The sequence below is a fragment of the Microcaecilia unicolor genome, chromosome 10 (assembly GCF_901765095.1).
Source record: "Microcaecilia unicolor chromosome 10, aMicUni1.1, whole genome shotgun sequence".
Taxonomy (NCBI): domain Eukaryota; kingdom Metazoa; phylum Chordata; class Amphibia; order Gymnophiona; family Siphonopidae; genus Microcaecilia; species Microcaecilia unicolor.
This window is the reverse complement of record NC_044040.1, coordinates 137,597,783-137,614,757: the sequence shown is the minus strand read 5'-3', so window position 1 is coordinate 137,614,757 and position 16,975 is coordinate 137,597,783. Positions and strand designations below refer to the sequence as shown.

The following is a 16,975-nucleotide window of genomic DNA, read 5'->3' as shown; positions in this document are numbered from 1 at the left end:
AAGTGAGGACAGGGTATCGAGAAGTATTGCTGTGATCGACAGTGTCAAAAGCAGCGGAAAGATCAAGAAGAATGAGGATGGAATATTGACCTCTGGATTTAGCCAGTATAGGTCATTGGAGACTTTAGTAAGCGCAGTTCGGTTGAGTGGAGAGGGCGAAAACCAGATTGTAGTGGGTCAAGAATAGCATGTGAGGAGAGAAAATCAAGGCAGCGGCGGTGAACAGCACGCTCAAGTAATTGGAGAGAAAAGGAAGGAGGGAGATGGGTCGGTAATTAGAGGGACAAGTAGGGTCAAGTGAAGGCTTCTTAAGGAGAGGTGTGACCACAGCATGTTTAAAGGCAGCAGGGACAGTCCGCAGTGGAAAGTGAGAGGTTGAGAATGTGACAGATAAAAGGAATAAGAGTAGGAAAGATGGCATTAAGAAGGTGGTGGGAATGGGATCAGAGGAACAGGTGGTACATTTTGAGGAAGAAAGGAGAGTGTAGTTTCCTCAATAGTAACTTCAGGAAAGGAGGAAAGGGAATGAGGGAAGGAGAGAGAGGGGAACGGACTAGTGGAGGGAGAGCTGGTGAGGTAGAAAGCAAGGTTTATCTTTTGAACCTTGTTGTGAAAGAATTCAGCAAGGGTCTGAGGAGATAATGAAGGGGGAGTTGGGGGAGGGGGCACCTTGAGGAGAGAGTTCAATGTGGTGAAGAGAAGTCGAGGATTAGAGCCAAGAGAGTTGGTTAGTTGGATATAATAATCCTGCTTAGCACGTAAAAGAGCAGATTGGAAGGAGGTCAGCATGAACTTAAAGTGTAAGAAATCAGCAAGGGCCCGAGATTTCCGCCAGAGGCGTTCGGCGGAGCGGGTACAGGAACGTAGGTAGCGGATATTAGAAGTCAGCCAAGGTTGGGGTTTGTACTAGTTACGAGCATGGAAGAATGGTAGGCCTTCCTCCCAAACGAGTCCAGAGTGCGAGACTCCTGCCCTGGGGCGGCTCGAGGCAGTATTCCTCGAACTCCTTGCCCTTTTGAGAGCAGAGTCTCGACTGCTGAGTCATGTGGCAGCTGAGGGCCGCATCAACTCTGGGTTCTGTGGGACTCTGTATTGGGACTCCACTTTCTTAGGGATGGTGGGATTAGATAAAGGCTTCAGCCAGTTCCGAAGCAGTGTCTCCTTGAGGACATTGTGCACGGTACCGTGGAAGACTCTCTAGGTGGTGATGGATAGTCGAGGACTTCGAGCATCTCAGTCCTCGGCTCATCCACAGTGACCACTGGGAAGGGAATGCTAATAGACATGTCCCGGACAAAAGAGGCGAAGGAGAGGCTCTCTGGAGGCAAGAGCTTCCTCTCCGGTGAGGCGTGGGGTCGGAGGGAAGACCAGATGACTACTCGGAGGAGAAATATCTGGGGTCTGCCTCCTTCTCCCACGAGGCCTCCTCCTCGGTGTCGGACATGAGCTCTCTGAGCTCCGACCGCAACCGGGCCCATCTCGACCCCGAGGATCCATATCCTCGACGATGGTATCGAGAGGTGGACTCCTGCGCCGGCGGGGACGAAGCAACCTCCATCGACGGGAATTCCACCTGAGCGGCGATCGAGACCAGTGCCGTTGTCAAAGATCGCATCACAGGGCCAGAGCCAGCCCGGCGCTTCCATCAACGGCACCGAGGGCGCAAGCACCCCCCGGTGCTGGCAAGGCCTGGCGTATCAGCCCCTCCAGGATCCCTGGGAGGATGGCTCGGAGGCAATCGTCTAGGCCCGCTGTCGGGAGAGGCTGGGGGGCCGGTGCGGTGCGTCGGTGTGCTAGAAGCTGCCCGGATTCAGGAGACGTACGGGGTATACCGACGACCTGCGCATCGACACCTCTTCAATACAGGGGGAGCGCATCCTCCAGGCGTTGGCGCTTCTTGGGGATCGAGTCTTCTCTCGACGTCCCCGGAGCTGCCAGTCCATGCGCCGTGGGCGACCGATGACGGTGCTTTCTTCGCAGCTTTCTTTCTATGCCGTCATCGGCGCTCCGCGGCATGGACGAGGAGGAGGTGGAGTCTCCCGCGCCCTCTGGGGGGTCGGATCCGACAGGGTTCAGTCCCGATGGCCCTGAGCAGCGGGGAGTGGCGGGGCAGGACTATCCGTGAGGATCGGTCGCAGAGATCTGCCGGCCGCATCGACCACACTTTTTGAATCCGCTCGGGATCTTCGAGGACATCGACGGAAAAATAGAGTCGGCGAAGTCAAAATCGTTGATGGTAGCGGTAAAAGGGCACACCACAAAATAAAGAACGAATGCCGGCCACAAGGCCGCGACGTAGGCGAAACAAACGGAGAAACTCGACGAAAAGGAAAGGGAAAGTCCTCTTTTTTTTTTTTTTCTTTTTTTGCGGAAAGCAAAAAAACAATAGAAGAAAATCGCGGACTAGGCCGTCAAATCGATTTTCCGGGGCTGACACGGAGAGGGATGAAGACGCGCTCTCTCCAGCGTGGAAAGCGAAAAAATGAGCGGGAAACGATCGCGCACGGGTCGGGAAGACGGCCATGCATGCACGGTGGGCGTGCCCCGCGTGCGGGACTTCCGCGAGATTTTTTCTTCCGGTTTCAGTGGCTGCCGTGGACGTCAACCCAGTCGTGAGGACAAGCAGCCTGCTTGTCCACGGAGAATTATAGCTACGTCATGCAAGGTTCCATGTCAGGAGTCACGGACCAAGAAAGGGATCTAGGTGTCGTCGTTGATGATACGTTGAAACCTTCTGCTCAGTGTGCTGCTGCAGTTAAGAAAGCAAATAATGTTAGGTATTATTAGAAAGGAATGGAAAACAAAAATGAGGAGGTTATAATGCCTTGTATCGCTCCATGGTGCGACTGCACCTCGAATATTGTGTTCAATTCTGCTCGCCGCATCTCATAAAACATATAGTGGAATTAGAAAAGGTGCAGAGAAGGGCGACAAAAATGATAAAGGGGATGGGAACGACTTCCCTATGAGGAAAGGCTAAAGTGGCTAGGGCCTCTTGAGCTTGGAGAAAAGGCGGCTGAGAGGAGATATGATAGAGGTCTATAAAATAATGAGTGTAGTTGAACGGGTAGATGTGAAGCATCTGTTTACGCTTTCCAAAAATACCAGGACTAGGGGGCAATGCGATGAACCTACAATGTAATTTAAAACAAATCGGAGATCATTTTTCTTCACTCATGTGTAAACTCTGGAATTCGTTGCCAGAGAATATGGTAAGGTGGTTAGTTTAGCGGGGCTTAAAAAAGGTTTGGATGGCTTCCTAAAGGAAAAGTACATAGACCATTATTAAATGGTCTTGGGGAAATCCAGTATTTCTGGGATAAGCAGTATAAATGTTTTGTACTTTTTTGGGATCTTGCCAGATATTTGTGACTTGGATTGGCCACTGTTGGAAACAGGATGCTGGGCTTGATGGACCTTTGATCTTTCCCAGTATAGCAATACTTATATACTTATGTAGTGTGTGGAGTGGAACGGGTACATGTGAATCGCTTGTTTATTCTTTCCAACATACTAGGACTAAGGGGCATGCAATGAAGCTACAACGTAGTAAATTTAAAATGAATCAGAGAAAATGTTTCTTCACTCAATGTGTAATTAAACTCTGGAATTCGTTGCCAGAGAATGAAGTAAAAGCAGTAAGCTTAGCAGTTTTTAAAAAAGGTTTGGATAGCTTCCTAAAAGGAAAGTCCTGAAGCCATTATGAAAGCAACATAAAATGTACTGTTTTAGGATCTTGCCAGGTACTGTAACCTGGCTTGGCCACTGTTACAAACAGGATGCTGGGCTTGATTGACCTTTGGTTTGTCCCAGTATGGCAATACTTATGTACATATGTACTTATGTAAGAATTGCAAAAAGAGGAACTGCTGATGCGGAGGCCAAATAGGGATGTGCAATTGTGCCCTCCTTGAGGTCCAGGGTAGTGAGAAACTCTCCAGCCGCACTGCAGCTATCAAGGATTGCAGAAATGCCACACCGTGAGACACAGTTCACCCTCAGAAGCTAGAAAAAGGCCAAAATGAGTCCTCTTTGCGAGGCACTATAAAATAAATTGAATCGCAACATGAGTGGATCTCGGAGGGGGGCACAGGCACCACCACCATCAGGTCCACAAGGGACTGCAAACATGGCTTCAACCCGCCCCTTTCGTTTGGAAGCTGTGGCGCATCGGGACTCCAGGAAAACCTCGCCTACGACAGAGGACAGTTTGCAATCTTCTCTGACAATATCTAAGACCCACTGGTCTGAAGTGATATTGGTCTTCGTAGATGATAGTCAAGGCCGACCCCCAATCCTGAATGCCGAAGAGGAGACCGGCATCCCATTCATTGGGCTGGGCGACCGGCTGCTTCCTGATGCGCTGCAGCTTCCTAGGGCCACTTGTGTCCCTTCCGAAAAAGAAGAGGGCTATTGAAACCAAGGGCACTGAAACACACCTGCCGCTGGTACTGCTAGGCCCCCCCACCACACACAGAGGGTATAGGCTTATCCTCCGGAAGCCGCCAAGACTTAGAATCTCCAAATCCTTAACAATCTTCTTGAGAGCCTCTCCAAAGAACCGCTTACCACAAAAAGGCAATCTCATAAGGTGCTGCCTAGATGCCACAGCCGAAAGCCCCAGTGACGAAGCCACAACAAATGGCGGGAGGAAACTGCCAGTGCCACTTGTTTGGCCGAGACACACACCAAATCATAAAGGGAGTCGTCAAAAGGCTAGTACCGACTCCAGTAGTGGCAACGGACTCTCCAAGGCAGGGCCCAAATCCTTGTCCTGTTCCAAAGCCTATTTGCAACCACCTAAGACAAGTCCCAGCGGACTAAGAACAGATAGAGGACTGGAAGACCAGCACAGACACCTCAAAGGTGCACTTTAGGGAGGCTCCAGCCTCCAATCTTGCATGTCTTTCAAGGCCACCTGCATACACTGGGAGGGTGGGACTTTTCTACTAACTGCCATTACTAAGGCTCCACTTAGGTAGATCAAACTTTTCCAGCTGGTCCAGCGATACCAGATACAGGCGAGACATGTCCTTCGGCATCTTCAACTCCCCCTCAGTGTTGGAACAATGGTCCGAAATAAGCTCCTGAATGTCCTCATGCACATGAAAAACCCTTATATGGCTTCAGCATGCTAGATATCTTGAGATTCACCATGGCCGCCACATGCGCATCCAAGTCAGCAATGTTCAAAGCTTCCAAGGCGCTAGTGATGAGCAAAGGCAATTCACCTATGAAACAGACGTAACAACCGAGGGATCATCAGATCCCTCCTGGTGCACCTCGACCTCCTCCATCTCGTCCCACGAGGAGGGCGTAAGGAATACCCAGAAAAAGTAGCCATCGAATGGGGTCCAGAGAGAGGTTCTAATGACCCCACCTCAGAAGTGGCGCCCAAGCGCCTCTATGTCTGAGCCAGATACTCCATGGGAGGTAGCAAGCCCAAGCCTAGTGGGGATATACCCTGAGAAGGGATCAGAGGAAAAGGCTGCTGAGGCAAGAACCTCTAACAAACAGACCTGGTGCAGTAGCAGTACAAAATGTGGGGGGTGGGGGGGGGAAATCAGAGCCAGCAGGCCCTGCAGCAAACCCAGGAGAAGGTCCAAATGCAGAGCAGGCACCACCCCTCCCTCCGCAGTTGGAACATGAAGATCCACATCATGCCGCTAAGAGCCAGAAGCCGCCATCAGCTGAGAGGCGGGAACCGCGCCGGCAAGCGCTTGTAAAATGGCATGCGCCCTGACACATCCGAGCGGGAAACAGATGGACCAGGGGAGAGAGAATTGCTGAATATTGCCAAAACCTCCAAACACCCTGCCACACAAATTCCTGCTGCAGAACGCCATTTACCGTAGTGGGAACAAAACATGATGGATTCTGCCGCCATCGAACCCCATGCACTCTGAGCATCAAAAAACTAATGCAGAATACTCACTGAAAGAAGAAGGAACTCCCAGGAATGAGCCCGCCACCTAACCGGTACACCGGGCTCATGGCAGCAACACAGAGAGCACTTGACAAAGCAGGTTCTCTATTTGGCTTGATTTCCATGCACCTTTTCTTTTTTTTTTTTTAACAGTGCAGAAACGGGACCCTTTCATTTTTTTTGGATGTGGTGAGGAAGGCTAAAGCCCAGTTCAGCCCACACAACCTGGGAAGCAGGGGTCCACGGGGTGAGGTAGGGACCCAGACGATTAGGTATGCCTCCAGGCTGGCTCCACTGACCAAACACCCCCAATATCAAGTGGCCAAAAGCGCCTAGGAGTTGCCCCAGAAGAGAATCCAGGAGCTGCTGTGAAGCCATCTATCACCTGCTAGAGATAGAGATATACTGAGTGAAAAAAGAGATGGCCGTCTGGTATCACTGCCTTTAATTCGGTATCTCTATCTTCACCTGCTGGAAGACAGACACAACACACCAGTTTCTGGACTTATCTGCTACAGAGGCTAAGGAAATTAAGATTGCAGTACATTAAGCAAAGTACTGTGCACAAAAGTCAAGATACTTACCTGTAGCTGGTATTCTCCGAGAACAGCAGGCTGATTGTTCTCACATGTAGGTCGACGTCCGCGTCAACCCAGGAATCGGCACTTTGCAAGCAAAATATAAAAAAAAGTTTGCCAGAGTCTTCTGGCACGCGGACTGATTTCCCACCTGTCGCTGTGAACTCGTTCCCTCAGTTAAATCAAAAAGCACAAAAAGAAGCAAATATCTCCAAAGGGGAGGTGGGCGGGTTGTGAGAACAATCAGTCTGCTGTCCTTGAAGAATACCTGCTACAGGTATCTTCGCTTTCTCGAGGACAAGCAGGCTGCATGTTCTCACATGTCCATAGCAACCAGGCTCACTCAAACAACGAACATTGGTCAATTGGGCCTCGCAATGGTGAGGAGATAACACAGATTTGACCTCAAACCATAAATAAATGAGAGTGCAGGCTGGAACAGAACAAAAAATGGGTCTAGGAGGGTGGAGCTGGATTCTAAACCCCAAATAGATTCTGCAGCACGACTCTGACAAGTGTAGAAGGTATTCAAGCAGGATCTGTGTAGGAAAAGAAAGAGGATCAAGGACTTAGCTGTCACAACAGACGGCAAAGAGTAACACCTCTTCGTGGAATCTCTTCTGGAAGCAAGCAAGTCTCGAGAGACACCCTCTGAAAGACCCAAGGAGGCGAATTCTAAGCTCTCAACATCCAGGCCGTGACAGCCAGAGACTGGAGGTTGGGATGTAGAAGTGACTCCTCGTTCTGAGCGATGAGAGTTGAAACACACTCCAATCGCCACGGTTCTTCGCAGGACAACTCCAGAAGAAGAGAAAACCAAATCTGACACTGCCAGAAGGGTGCAATCAGGATCATGGTTCCGCAGTCTTGCTTCAGTTTCAGCAAAGTCTTCCCTACTAGATGTATGGGAGGATGCGCATACAGAAGGCCTGTTCCCCAATGGAGGAGAAAGGCAATCTAACGCTAGTCTGCAATGGGCCTGAAGCCTGGAACAGAACTAAGGGACCTTGTGATTGATCTGAGTGGCAAAAGGATCCACCGAGAGGGTGCCCTACGCTCGGAAGATCTTGCGGACTACGCCCATGTTCAGTGACCACATGTGAGGTTGCATTATCCTGCTCAACCTGTCGGCCAGACTGTTGTTTACACCAGCCAGATAAGTGGTTTGGAGAAACATGGCGTGACGACAAGCCCAAAGCCATATCTGGACGGCTTCCTGACACAGAGGACGAGATCCGGTGTCCCCCTGCTTGTTGGTGTAAAACATTGCAACCTGATTGTCTGTCTGAATTAAGATAACTCAGTTGGACAGCCGATCTCTGAAAGCCTTTAGAGCATTCCAGATCACTCAAATTCCACAAGGTTGATCTGCAGACCATCTACATGAGCTCCCACCCCAGGAGAGATGCATCCGTCGTTAGCACTTTCCTTGGGCTGAGGAACTTGGAAAGGTTGGCCCATGCTAAAATTGGATCGAAACGTCCCACCACTGAAGAGAATTTCGAAAGTCGGTGGACAGTTGGATTACATCCTAAAGATCCCCTAGAGCTTGAAACCACTGGGAAGGTAGGGTCCATTGAGCTCATCTCATATGTAGACGTGGCCATGGGCGTGAAATGAACTGTGGGAGGTCATGTGCCCAGAAGTCTCAACATCTGCCGAGACGCTGGAATCATGGACACCAGGGACAGAAGGTTGTCTGTCCTTGCCTCGGGTAGATAAGCTCGAGCTGAGTGTACAGCAAAGCGCCAATTAATTCCAATTTTTGGACTGGGGTGAAATGGGACTTGGGATAGTTTATGCCAAACCCCAGTAGCTCCAGCACCTGATAATAGTCATTCGCATGACTCCAGAGCACCTTCCTTCGAGGTGCTCTTCACCAGTCAACTCGTCGAGATAAGGAAACACAAGCAACTCCCAGTCTGCGTAGCGATGCTGCGGCTACAGCTAGGCATTTTGTAAACACTCTGGGCCGCAGACCGCCAGGCCAAAAGGCAGTAACACGGTACTGAAAGTGCTCTGCTCCTAGCCGAAATCGAAGATACTTCCTGTGAGCTGGAAGTATTGAGATGTGTGTGTAAGCCTCCTTTAAGTCCAGAGAGCATAACCAATCATTTTCCTGAATAATGGGAAGAAGGGTGCACAGGGAAACCCATCTGAACTTTTCTCGGAATAAGAAATTTGTTCAGGGCCCTTAGGTCTAGGAAGGCACACATCCCCCTGTTTTCTTTGCACAAGTACCTGGAATAGAATCCCAGCCACTTCTTCCCCTGGTGGAACGGGTTCGGCTGCTTGGGCCTTCAGAAGGGCGGAGAGTTCCTCTGCAAGTACCCTTGCTTGTACTGGGAGCTGTAGGACTGAGCTCCCAGTGGGAAATTTGGAGGCTTGGATTCCAGATTGAGGTGTATCCTAACCGGGAACAATTTGAAGAACCCACCGGTCGGAGGTTTATAAGAGGCCACCTTTGGTGAACAGACATTAACCTCCCCCCAACCGGCAAGTCGTCTGGTACGGACACGTTTACTGAAGCTATGCTGAACTGGAGCCAATCAAAAGCCCGTCCCTTTGCTTTTGCTGGGGAGCTGCAGTGGCCTTAGGCGCACGCTGTTTGACGAGAAAGAGCGCACTGGGACTGAGCCTGGGCAGGCTGCTGAGAAGCAGGAGTGTACCTACGCCTAGCATAGGAATAGGGTGCACTCCTCTTCCCTCCAAAAAACCTCCTAGATGAGGAGGTAGTAGCAGAAGACGCCCTGCGGGAGAGAGAATACATAGCATCATTGTGCTTCTTGATCTGGTTAACTAGATCCTCTACTTTCTCACTAAAAAGGTTATCACCCCGGCAAGGAACATCCGCCATCCGCTGCTGGACCGAATGATCCAGGTCAGAGACATGCAGCCATGAGAGTCTGTGCATCACTATACCTTGGGCAGCGATTCTGGATGCTACATCAAAAGTGTCGAATGTACCCATGGACAGAATTTTCGACACGCCTTCTGCTGCCTGACCACCTAGTGAAAAGGCTCGGCCTGCTTCGGAGGGAGTGCATCAACCAAGCTGGACAGTTGCCTCACCAAGTCCGCAAGTGGACGCTCGTGTGGAGCTAGTATGTCTGGATCCCTGCAACAAGCATAGCGGCCTGATACCGTCATCCTCCCAAAAGAGTCGAAGGTTCTAGATTCTCTGCCTGGGGGTGCCGAGGCATAGTCCCTAGTGCACATTGGCTCATTTGCGGGTGGAGTCCACCACCATGGAATTGTGAGGTAGCTGAGACCTCATCAATCCAGGCTCACCGGTGGATCCGATATGGGATTCAGCTTTTTTTCGGGATCACAGGATTAGACAGAGAGAACAACCAGTTTAGCATAAGGACTTCCTTGCAGGCGGAGAAGGATAATCCAGGACCTCGAACATCTCAGCCTGGGCTCATCCTCAACCTCTATAGGGAAGGGAATAGCCGCAGCCATTTCCCGGACAAAGGAAGTAAAGGACAGACTCTCCGGTGGAGAAAGTCTCCTTTCTGGTGGAGGGAAGGTTCAGAGGGAATCCCATAGGACTGATCAGAAGAGACGTACCTGTGATCTTCCTCTTCGTCCCATGAACGCTCACCTTCAGTATCGGACAAGACATCTCTCAGAGCAGTCCGAAACTGAGCCTGCCTCGACGCTGATGATTGACGTCCTCGATAGCGGTGCGAGAAGTCGACGCCCACCTGGACTCCGTTGAAGCTTCCTCCACCGACGTCGAAGGGGAGTCGACCTGAGTGCCAAGCGGCACCGAGGTCAGGGACCTCACCACAGGCGAAGGGCCTGATGCCGCTACAGCAGATGTACAGAAGGCAAGCACCTCCAACACCAAAGCAGACTGGCGAGGCAATCCTTCCAGAAGCTCTGGAAGCAGGTTCCTGATGCGTGCGTCCAGAGCCGCCGTCAGACAAGGCTGTGGGGTCAGTAAAGGAGCTAGTGGCAGAATCTGTCGAGGCTCGGGAGCAGGTACCGGGCTGCCAAAAGACCGACGCAACGGCACCTCCTGAATAGAGGGAGAGCAATCCTCTCGCCGCTGACGTTTCTCGGGTGCCAATTCCTTTCGACGCCCCGGAGCTCCCAGAACCGTGTGTCAAAGGAGAACGATGACAGTGCTTCTTTGCCTTTGCTTGACGCCTGTAATCGAGACTCCTCGTTACCAATGAGGATGTGGAATCCTCACACCGCCTCGGGGCCGGGTCTGACGAAGGTCGGTCCCGGGGGGCCTGCATAACAGGATGTCTCGAGGCAGGTGGAGACCCACTCGACGCCTCACTGCTCCCAGCATGAACTGGTCTTTCAGCAGCCACTACCTCCACTCCTGTCATCGATGCTTCCCTCGATGTCGATGCCGCCGACCTAGGTACCGATGTCGAAGGCCCGTACCGAGCCCCAAAAAGCTTTTCTCGTTGGGCTTCTCGAGACGCTTGGGTCTGTTTCTTCATACTAAGACACAGACTACAAGCGGCTGGGCTATGGTCGGGCCCAAGGCACTGGATATACCAGGCATGGGTATCGGTACCTGAGATGGTCCAGTTGCACAGAGTACAACGTTTGAAGCCGCTGGGTGTCTTCTATGACATAGAAGGAAAAACGGCTTCGGCGAAATCAAAAGACACGATTGTGCCTGTTAAAAGAAAAAAGGGCACAAAAAATAAGGGAATAACTCGGCCGCGTCGAAAAACAAAGGGAACTTTAAAAGTGAAAAAATCTAAAAGACACTACAGATTTTTTTTTTTTTTTTTTTTTTTTTTAACTGCACAAAAAGTAAAATAAAGAACAAAATAAAGAACAAATAGTGAAAAATTCACTAAGACTCTTTTCCTGGGCCTTAGAAAAACGAAGATAAAAACCTACCGCACCTCAACGTAGAAAAAAGAAAAATGAGGGAACGCGTTCACATGACAGGCAGGAAATCAGTCTGCGCTGCACGAACGCCAGAAGACTCTGGCAAAACCTTTTTTCTTATTTTCCTTGCAAAATGTCCGATTCCTGGCACGACGCGGACGTCGACCCACTTGTGAGAACAAGCAGCCTGCTTGTCCTCGGAGAATGCTTTTAATGTCTGCCCAGCACTGTGCTTGTTTCTGGGCAGAGAGATCTCATTCTCACACAGAAATATTTCCCAAAATTAAAACGGGCAAAAGTATTCCATTTACAAAAGATGTGAATCTGTAAATAATAGGGAAAGATCCCATATGAAACACAACAAAGCAGAGAATAAGTACCTGAAAGATTTGATTTGTTCCAGCGTCGCTCAGATAGTCCAGTCTTGTGGCCAGTAGGTTTCTGGATCCAAGGAAATGACCTGTTCAGTTCCAAGTCATTAATCCCAAAAGAGTTATCTCCACTACCCTCATCAATGCTATGCCCTCCTGGCAGGCTTGAGACAGTCAACATATTTAGAAGGCTTTCTGAAGAAGACAAAGTTCCAGACATTTTTATACTTCAACCAAAGCTTGAAGTTCCACTCCTAAGAATCCATCATCTACAGGAGAGACAAGAAAAAAACAGAAGTAGTTTCAAGGCTATATAACATGTCTTGCACGTTAAAGTGGAAATGCCAACAAACATGGGCCAGATTACTAGCCAGCACAGTGACTACATTAAAGACTGATGTAGAAAGCTACAATGGGCAGAAGGGAAAAATTATGTTCTTACCTGATGATTTCTTTCATCATACCAGACCAGTCCAGACTAATGGGTTGTATCCATCTACCAGTGGAAGGAGACAGAGAAAATAGTTCCAAGTGAACTGCCCCTTAAGGGTATCGTGCAGCCTGGAATGTTCAGTATTTCGAATAGCCAAGCAATGGTGCTCTGACGTCTAGAAGAAAACACAGTTAATACAAACAGGCAAACTCTTGGAGCCAATATGCACAACCTCACTGTTCCTGCTTGGCCGAAGGCAACTGCAACCTCCTCTCACAGTAAAGTAAGCAGGAGAGAATGGTCCATACCGAGCTTGCCCAAGTACATAGAGATCTACCCCTGAATCCGTGGAAAGAACGCCGTGATCCCAAGTAACAGGAGTCATACAGAGCTGGCACAACAAGTGGCAGGAGATTGAATAGAGAAGATGAAGTACACAGTGCTGTAGGACCATCCCACCGTATTGAAGCGTCGTAGAACAGCCAGGGATACCTAAACGCAACAACAATAACAGACATTAGCCAGAGAGGGCATCTGGACTGGTCTGGTATGATTAAAGGAAAGAAAATTATCAGGTAAGAACATAATTTTTCCTTCCTTGTCATCTATACCAGACCAGTCCAGACTAATGGGATGTAGCAAAGCAGTTTCCCAAAGAAGGCGAGAGAAAAGAAGAATGCAGAAGGTTGAAAAATCAACAAAGCTATACACACAGCAAAAAACTGATCAGCAGAAAAGGATTCGAATATTTATTTATTGCATTTTGTATCCCACATTTTCCCACTTCTTTGCAGGCTCAGTGTGGCTTACAATACATCATGAATGATGGAAATACAATTTGTTACAATTTGATTATGGGTTTCATGGTGAGGAATTATAAGAAGACAAAGTAATATAACATTATGAGGCAATAAGACCTATAGGATAACAACTTGAAGATAACTTCATGTGACATGACACATTTCTAGCTATGAGGGAGGGGTTTCATATGTGGTGAAGGTACGTAAGATGAGACTGCAAAAGGAAATATTATGAGACATTTCTAACTATATATAAGGAATTTATGTGTTTTGATCCTTGTGATATATTTTGTCAAAAAGATGGGTCTTCAGTAGTATGCAGTTCAGTTAATTCGTGAATCGTTTTCAGGTTGCATGGTAGTGTGTTCCAGAACTGTGTACTCGTATAGGAAAAGGTTGATGCATGCATTAATTTGTATTTTAGGCCTCTGCAGTTAGGGAAGTGGAGGTTAAGGAAAGTTTGGGATGATTTTTTAGCATTCCTGGGTGGTAGGTCTATCAAGTCTGACATGTAGGCAGGGGCTTCACCATGAATAATCTTGTGAACCAAGGTGCATACTTTGAAAGTGATACGTTCTTTGAGTGGGAGCCAGTGCAGTTTTTCTCATAGGGGTTTTGCACTTTCGTATTTTGGTTTTCCGAATATAAGTCTGGCTGCTGTGTTCTGGGCTGTTTGGAGTTTTTTCAGTATTTGTTCTTTGCAGCCTGCGTAGAGTGAGTTGCAATAGTCTAAATGGCTGAGCACGAGTGATTGCACCAGGCTGCGGAAGACGGATCTTGGGAAAAATGGTCTTATAATTTTCAATTTCCACACTGAGTAGAACATCTTTTTGGTTGTGTTGTTCGCGTGGGTCTCGAGTGTTAGGTGCCGGTCAATAGTAACTCCAAGGATTTTTAAGGTATTTGAGATTGGCAGATTTAATTTTGGTGTATTGATGGTGGTAAATTTACTCGTATTATATTGGGAGGTAAGTATTAGGCATTGGGTTTTCTCTGCGTTCAGTTTCAGCCGGAATGCATCTGCCCAGTTATTCATGATGTGTAGACTTTGGTTGATTTCGTTGGAGATTTCGCTGATGTCTTGTTTGAAAGGAATATATATCGTTACGTCATCGGCGTATATGTATGGATTGAGGTTTTGGTTTGATAGTAGTTTGGCCAAGGGAATCATCATTAGGTTGAATATGGTCGGTGAAAGGGGGGATCCCTGCGGGACTCCACATTCAGGTGTCCATGCGGCAGATGTAGTCGAATTTGATGTTACTTGATATAAGCGTAAAGTTAGGAATCCCTAGAACCAGTTTAGGACATTGCCTCCGATGCCAAAGTATTCAAGGATGTGTAACAGAATTCCATGGTCGACCATATCAAAGGCACTTGACATGTCGAATTGTAGAAGTAGTATGTTGCTGCCGGTTGCAATCGTTTGTTTAAATTTTGTCATAAGGGTAACTAGTACTGTTTCAGTGCTGTGGCTGGGCCGAAATCCTAATTGGGAGTCATGTAGTATTGAGAATTTGTTTAGGTAGTTGGTGAGTTGTTTGGTTACCATCCCTTCGGTTATTTTGGTTATTAATGGTATGGATGCTACTGTCTATAATTAGTTAATTTGCTGGCGTTTTTCTTTGCATCTTTGGGTATGGGGTGAGTAGAATGTTCCTTTTTCCTTGGGAAGAGTCCATTTTGTAACAAAGTTCATGTGGTTCGTTAGATCGTTATAAATTGTTGTGGAGCCGATTTCATAAGGTTATTTGGGCATATATCTAATTTGCAATGGGAATTTGGCGAATCTTTTGAGTGTTTTGGAGATAAGGTCCTTTCCGATAGTATTTCGAATTCGGTCCAAATCCTGTCCTGCTGGATATATTCCATGGTCTGGGTCTAGACAGTCTAGCAGTGTGGCGTATTCAATGGGGCTGGTGGGTATTTTGAGTCGTAGTTGTATGATTTCTCCTTGAAGTATTTCACGAGGCCTATCAGCTCCTGGTGTATCTTTGCTGTTGTTTGTAACTGGTGTAGTGTCTAGCAATTTGTTCACAAGGTAAAAGAGTTTGTGTGTGTCTTTGTAGTTTGGTCCAATTTCTGTTTTGTAGTGTAGTCTTTTAGTTTGTCTAATGGTATATTTGTATTTCCTTCGGAGTGATTTCCAAGCGTTGAGTATGAGTTCATCTTTCTTTTTGTTCCATGCGCGTTCTAATTTTCTGACTTGTGTTTTTTCAACTCTTCGGTAAACCATGGAGTTGATTTTTTCCTGTGTGATGTTCTGGTTTAGATTGGGGCAATAGTGTCTAGTGTTCTGCATATATCGTCCCATTCTTGGAGGAATTGGATGGTGTCTGCTCTTGTTGTCCATTCATTTTGGTAAATCTGTTGCCAGAATGTTGTTGGGTCTATTTTTCCTCTCGTGGTGTATGTTGTTTGTTCTTGTTTTTTGATTACGTTTATCGTTCGCCAGTGAAGGGAGACGTATGCTTTATGGTGGTCTGACCATAGTGAGGGTGTCCATCTTGTGTCTGTTAATAGGAGGTTTGAGTCTGGGTCGAATTTGTGTGTGATGATATCTAATGTGTGCCCTTTTGTGTGTGTTGGTTGAGTATTTGGTGCATGAAGATCCCAAAGTTTTAAGAACTTTGCATTCTTGTGTGCGTGTTGAGGTATCATCTTCGAGGTGTAGGTTAATATCTCCTATTATGATGATATTTGAGGCAGAAACACATGTGTTTGAGATGAAGTCCATGAATTGCGTTTGGGAGTCTTGCCATTTTCCTGGTGGCCTATAGAATAGGATTGTGTTGAGGTGATCTTGTAGGTTTAGGTGACTGATTCTTACCGAGGCGATTTCAAGTTGCGGTAGGATGGATTCAGCAGTGGCTGTGATGGTGAACTCGGATTTGTAGATTATGGCTATTCCACCTCCTCTTTTTTCCATTTCTTGTCCAGTGGGTGATTTTTGTATCCTGGTGGGCATATCTCTAAGATAGCGGGGTCTTTGAGGTCATGGAACCAGGTTTCCGTGATGAATAGAAGGTCTAGGTTATCTGTGGTAATCCAGTCTATTATATCCACTGAGTTGCTTACTGCTGATCTGGCGTGATGTATTCCCAGTTGGATTGAGCGGTAGGTTCCGATCGGGGATTGGATGTGTCTATATTTATTAGTTGTCTGTGTCCTCGGTGTTTGAATTTGTTGCTGGTTTTTTTCCCTTTCTGTTGATGGTATTCGTATGTGGATATTTTTTCTTTTGGTTGGTTATTGTATTTAGGTCTGGTGAATTATATGTAGGTTTTACATAGAGTTTGTGTATGGTGGATAAATTGTTATTAATGTTGGGGGGTGGTCCATGCGTGATAAATTATGGGAATGAAATAGATTATTATGAGTAGTTTTGTTGGTGTTCATGTTGGTTTTTTTGAGAGATGTTAGTGGGATGTTGAACAGTGTTAGCAGTGTCCAGTAATACGTCATCAATATCAGCATTTGATTCGTATTAAGGTTAGTTACAAGCAGTATTCCTTGTTAAATAGTCTTGTCGGTATTTACATTTATCATCAGTATAGCATTAGTCATGGTTAGCGCTCGGGTCAGATTGTTTACTAGAGCAATAACTGGTACTCAATCAAGTTGTGTGGATGTGTGAATGTGTAAGTATGTGTATATGTGTGTGTGTTTAGAATATTGGGAGATTTAGCAAGGTATAAGCAATGTCTAGTCCTTTTAAAACCGTGTACTCACGTGATCATAATTAAAGTCTATTCTTTGTGAGCAATGTCCTCAGCAGCGCAAGCTAACTCTGTTTTGCTGCAGCGCTAATTAGTTCAGTTGGAACATTACATTCGGCATGTAGTAATGGTTAGATCAATAAAAATATAACAATACCTAATGGTGTGAGCGTTGCTTTGCATTCAGGCTGACAGCAAACAATACCTAACAATATGAGCTTTACCTTTACATTCAGGCTGAACAGCAAGCAGAGCTAGCAGTTAAACAGACAGATAGAG

The 16,975-nt window shown here is 47.4% G+C and overlaps 1 protein-coding gene across 3 annotated transcripts in view; it reads right to left on the bottom strand.

Annotated features, from left to right (window-relative positions):
* PASK (PAS domain containing serine/threonine kinase) overlaps positions 1 to 16,975 on the bottom strand; it is a 719,075-nt gene that overhangs the window by 641,053 nt on the left and 61,047 nt on the right. For all 3 annotated transcript variants that reach the window (XM_030215835.1, XM_030215838.1, XM_030215836.1), the window contains exon 2: positions 11,754 to 12,013. In XM_030215835.1, the coding sequence (XP_030071695.1) occupies positions 11,754 to 11,964 (211 nt within the window). In that variant the 5' untranslated portion in view covers positions 11,965 to 12,013. The remainder of the gene's footprint in view (positions 1 to 11,753; positions 12,014 to 16,975) is intronic.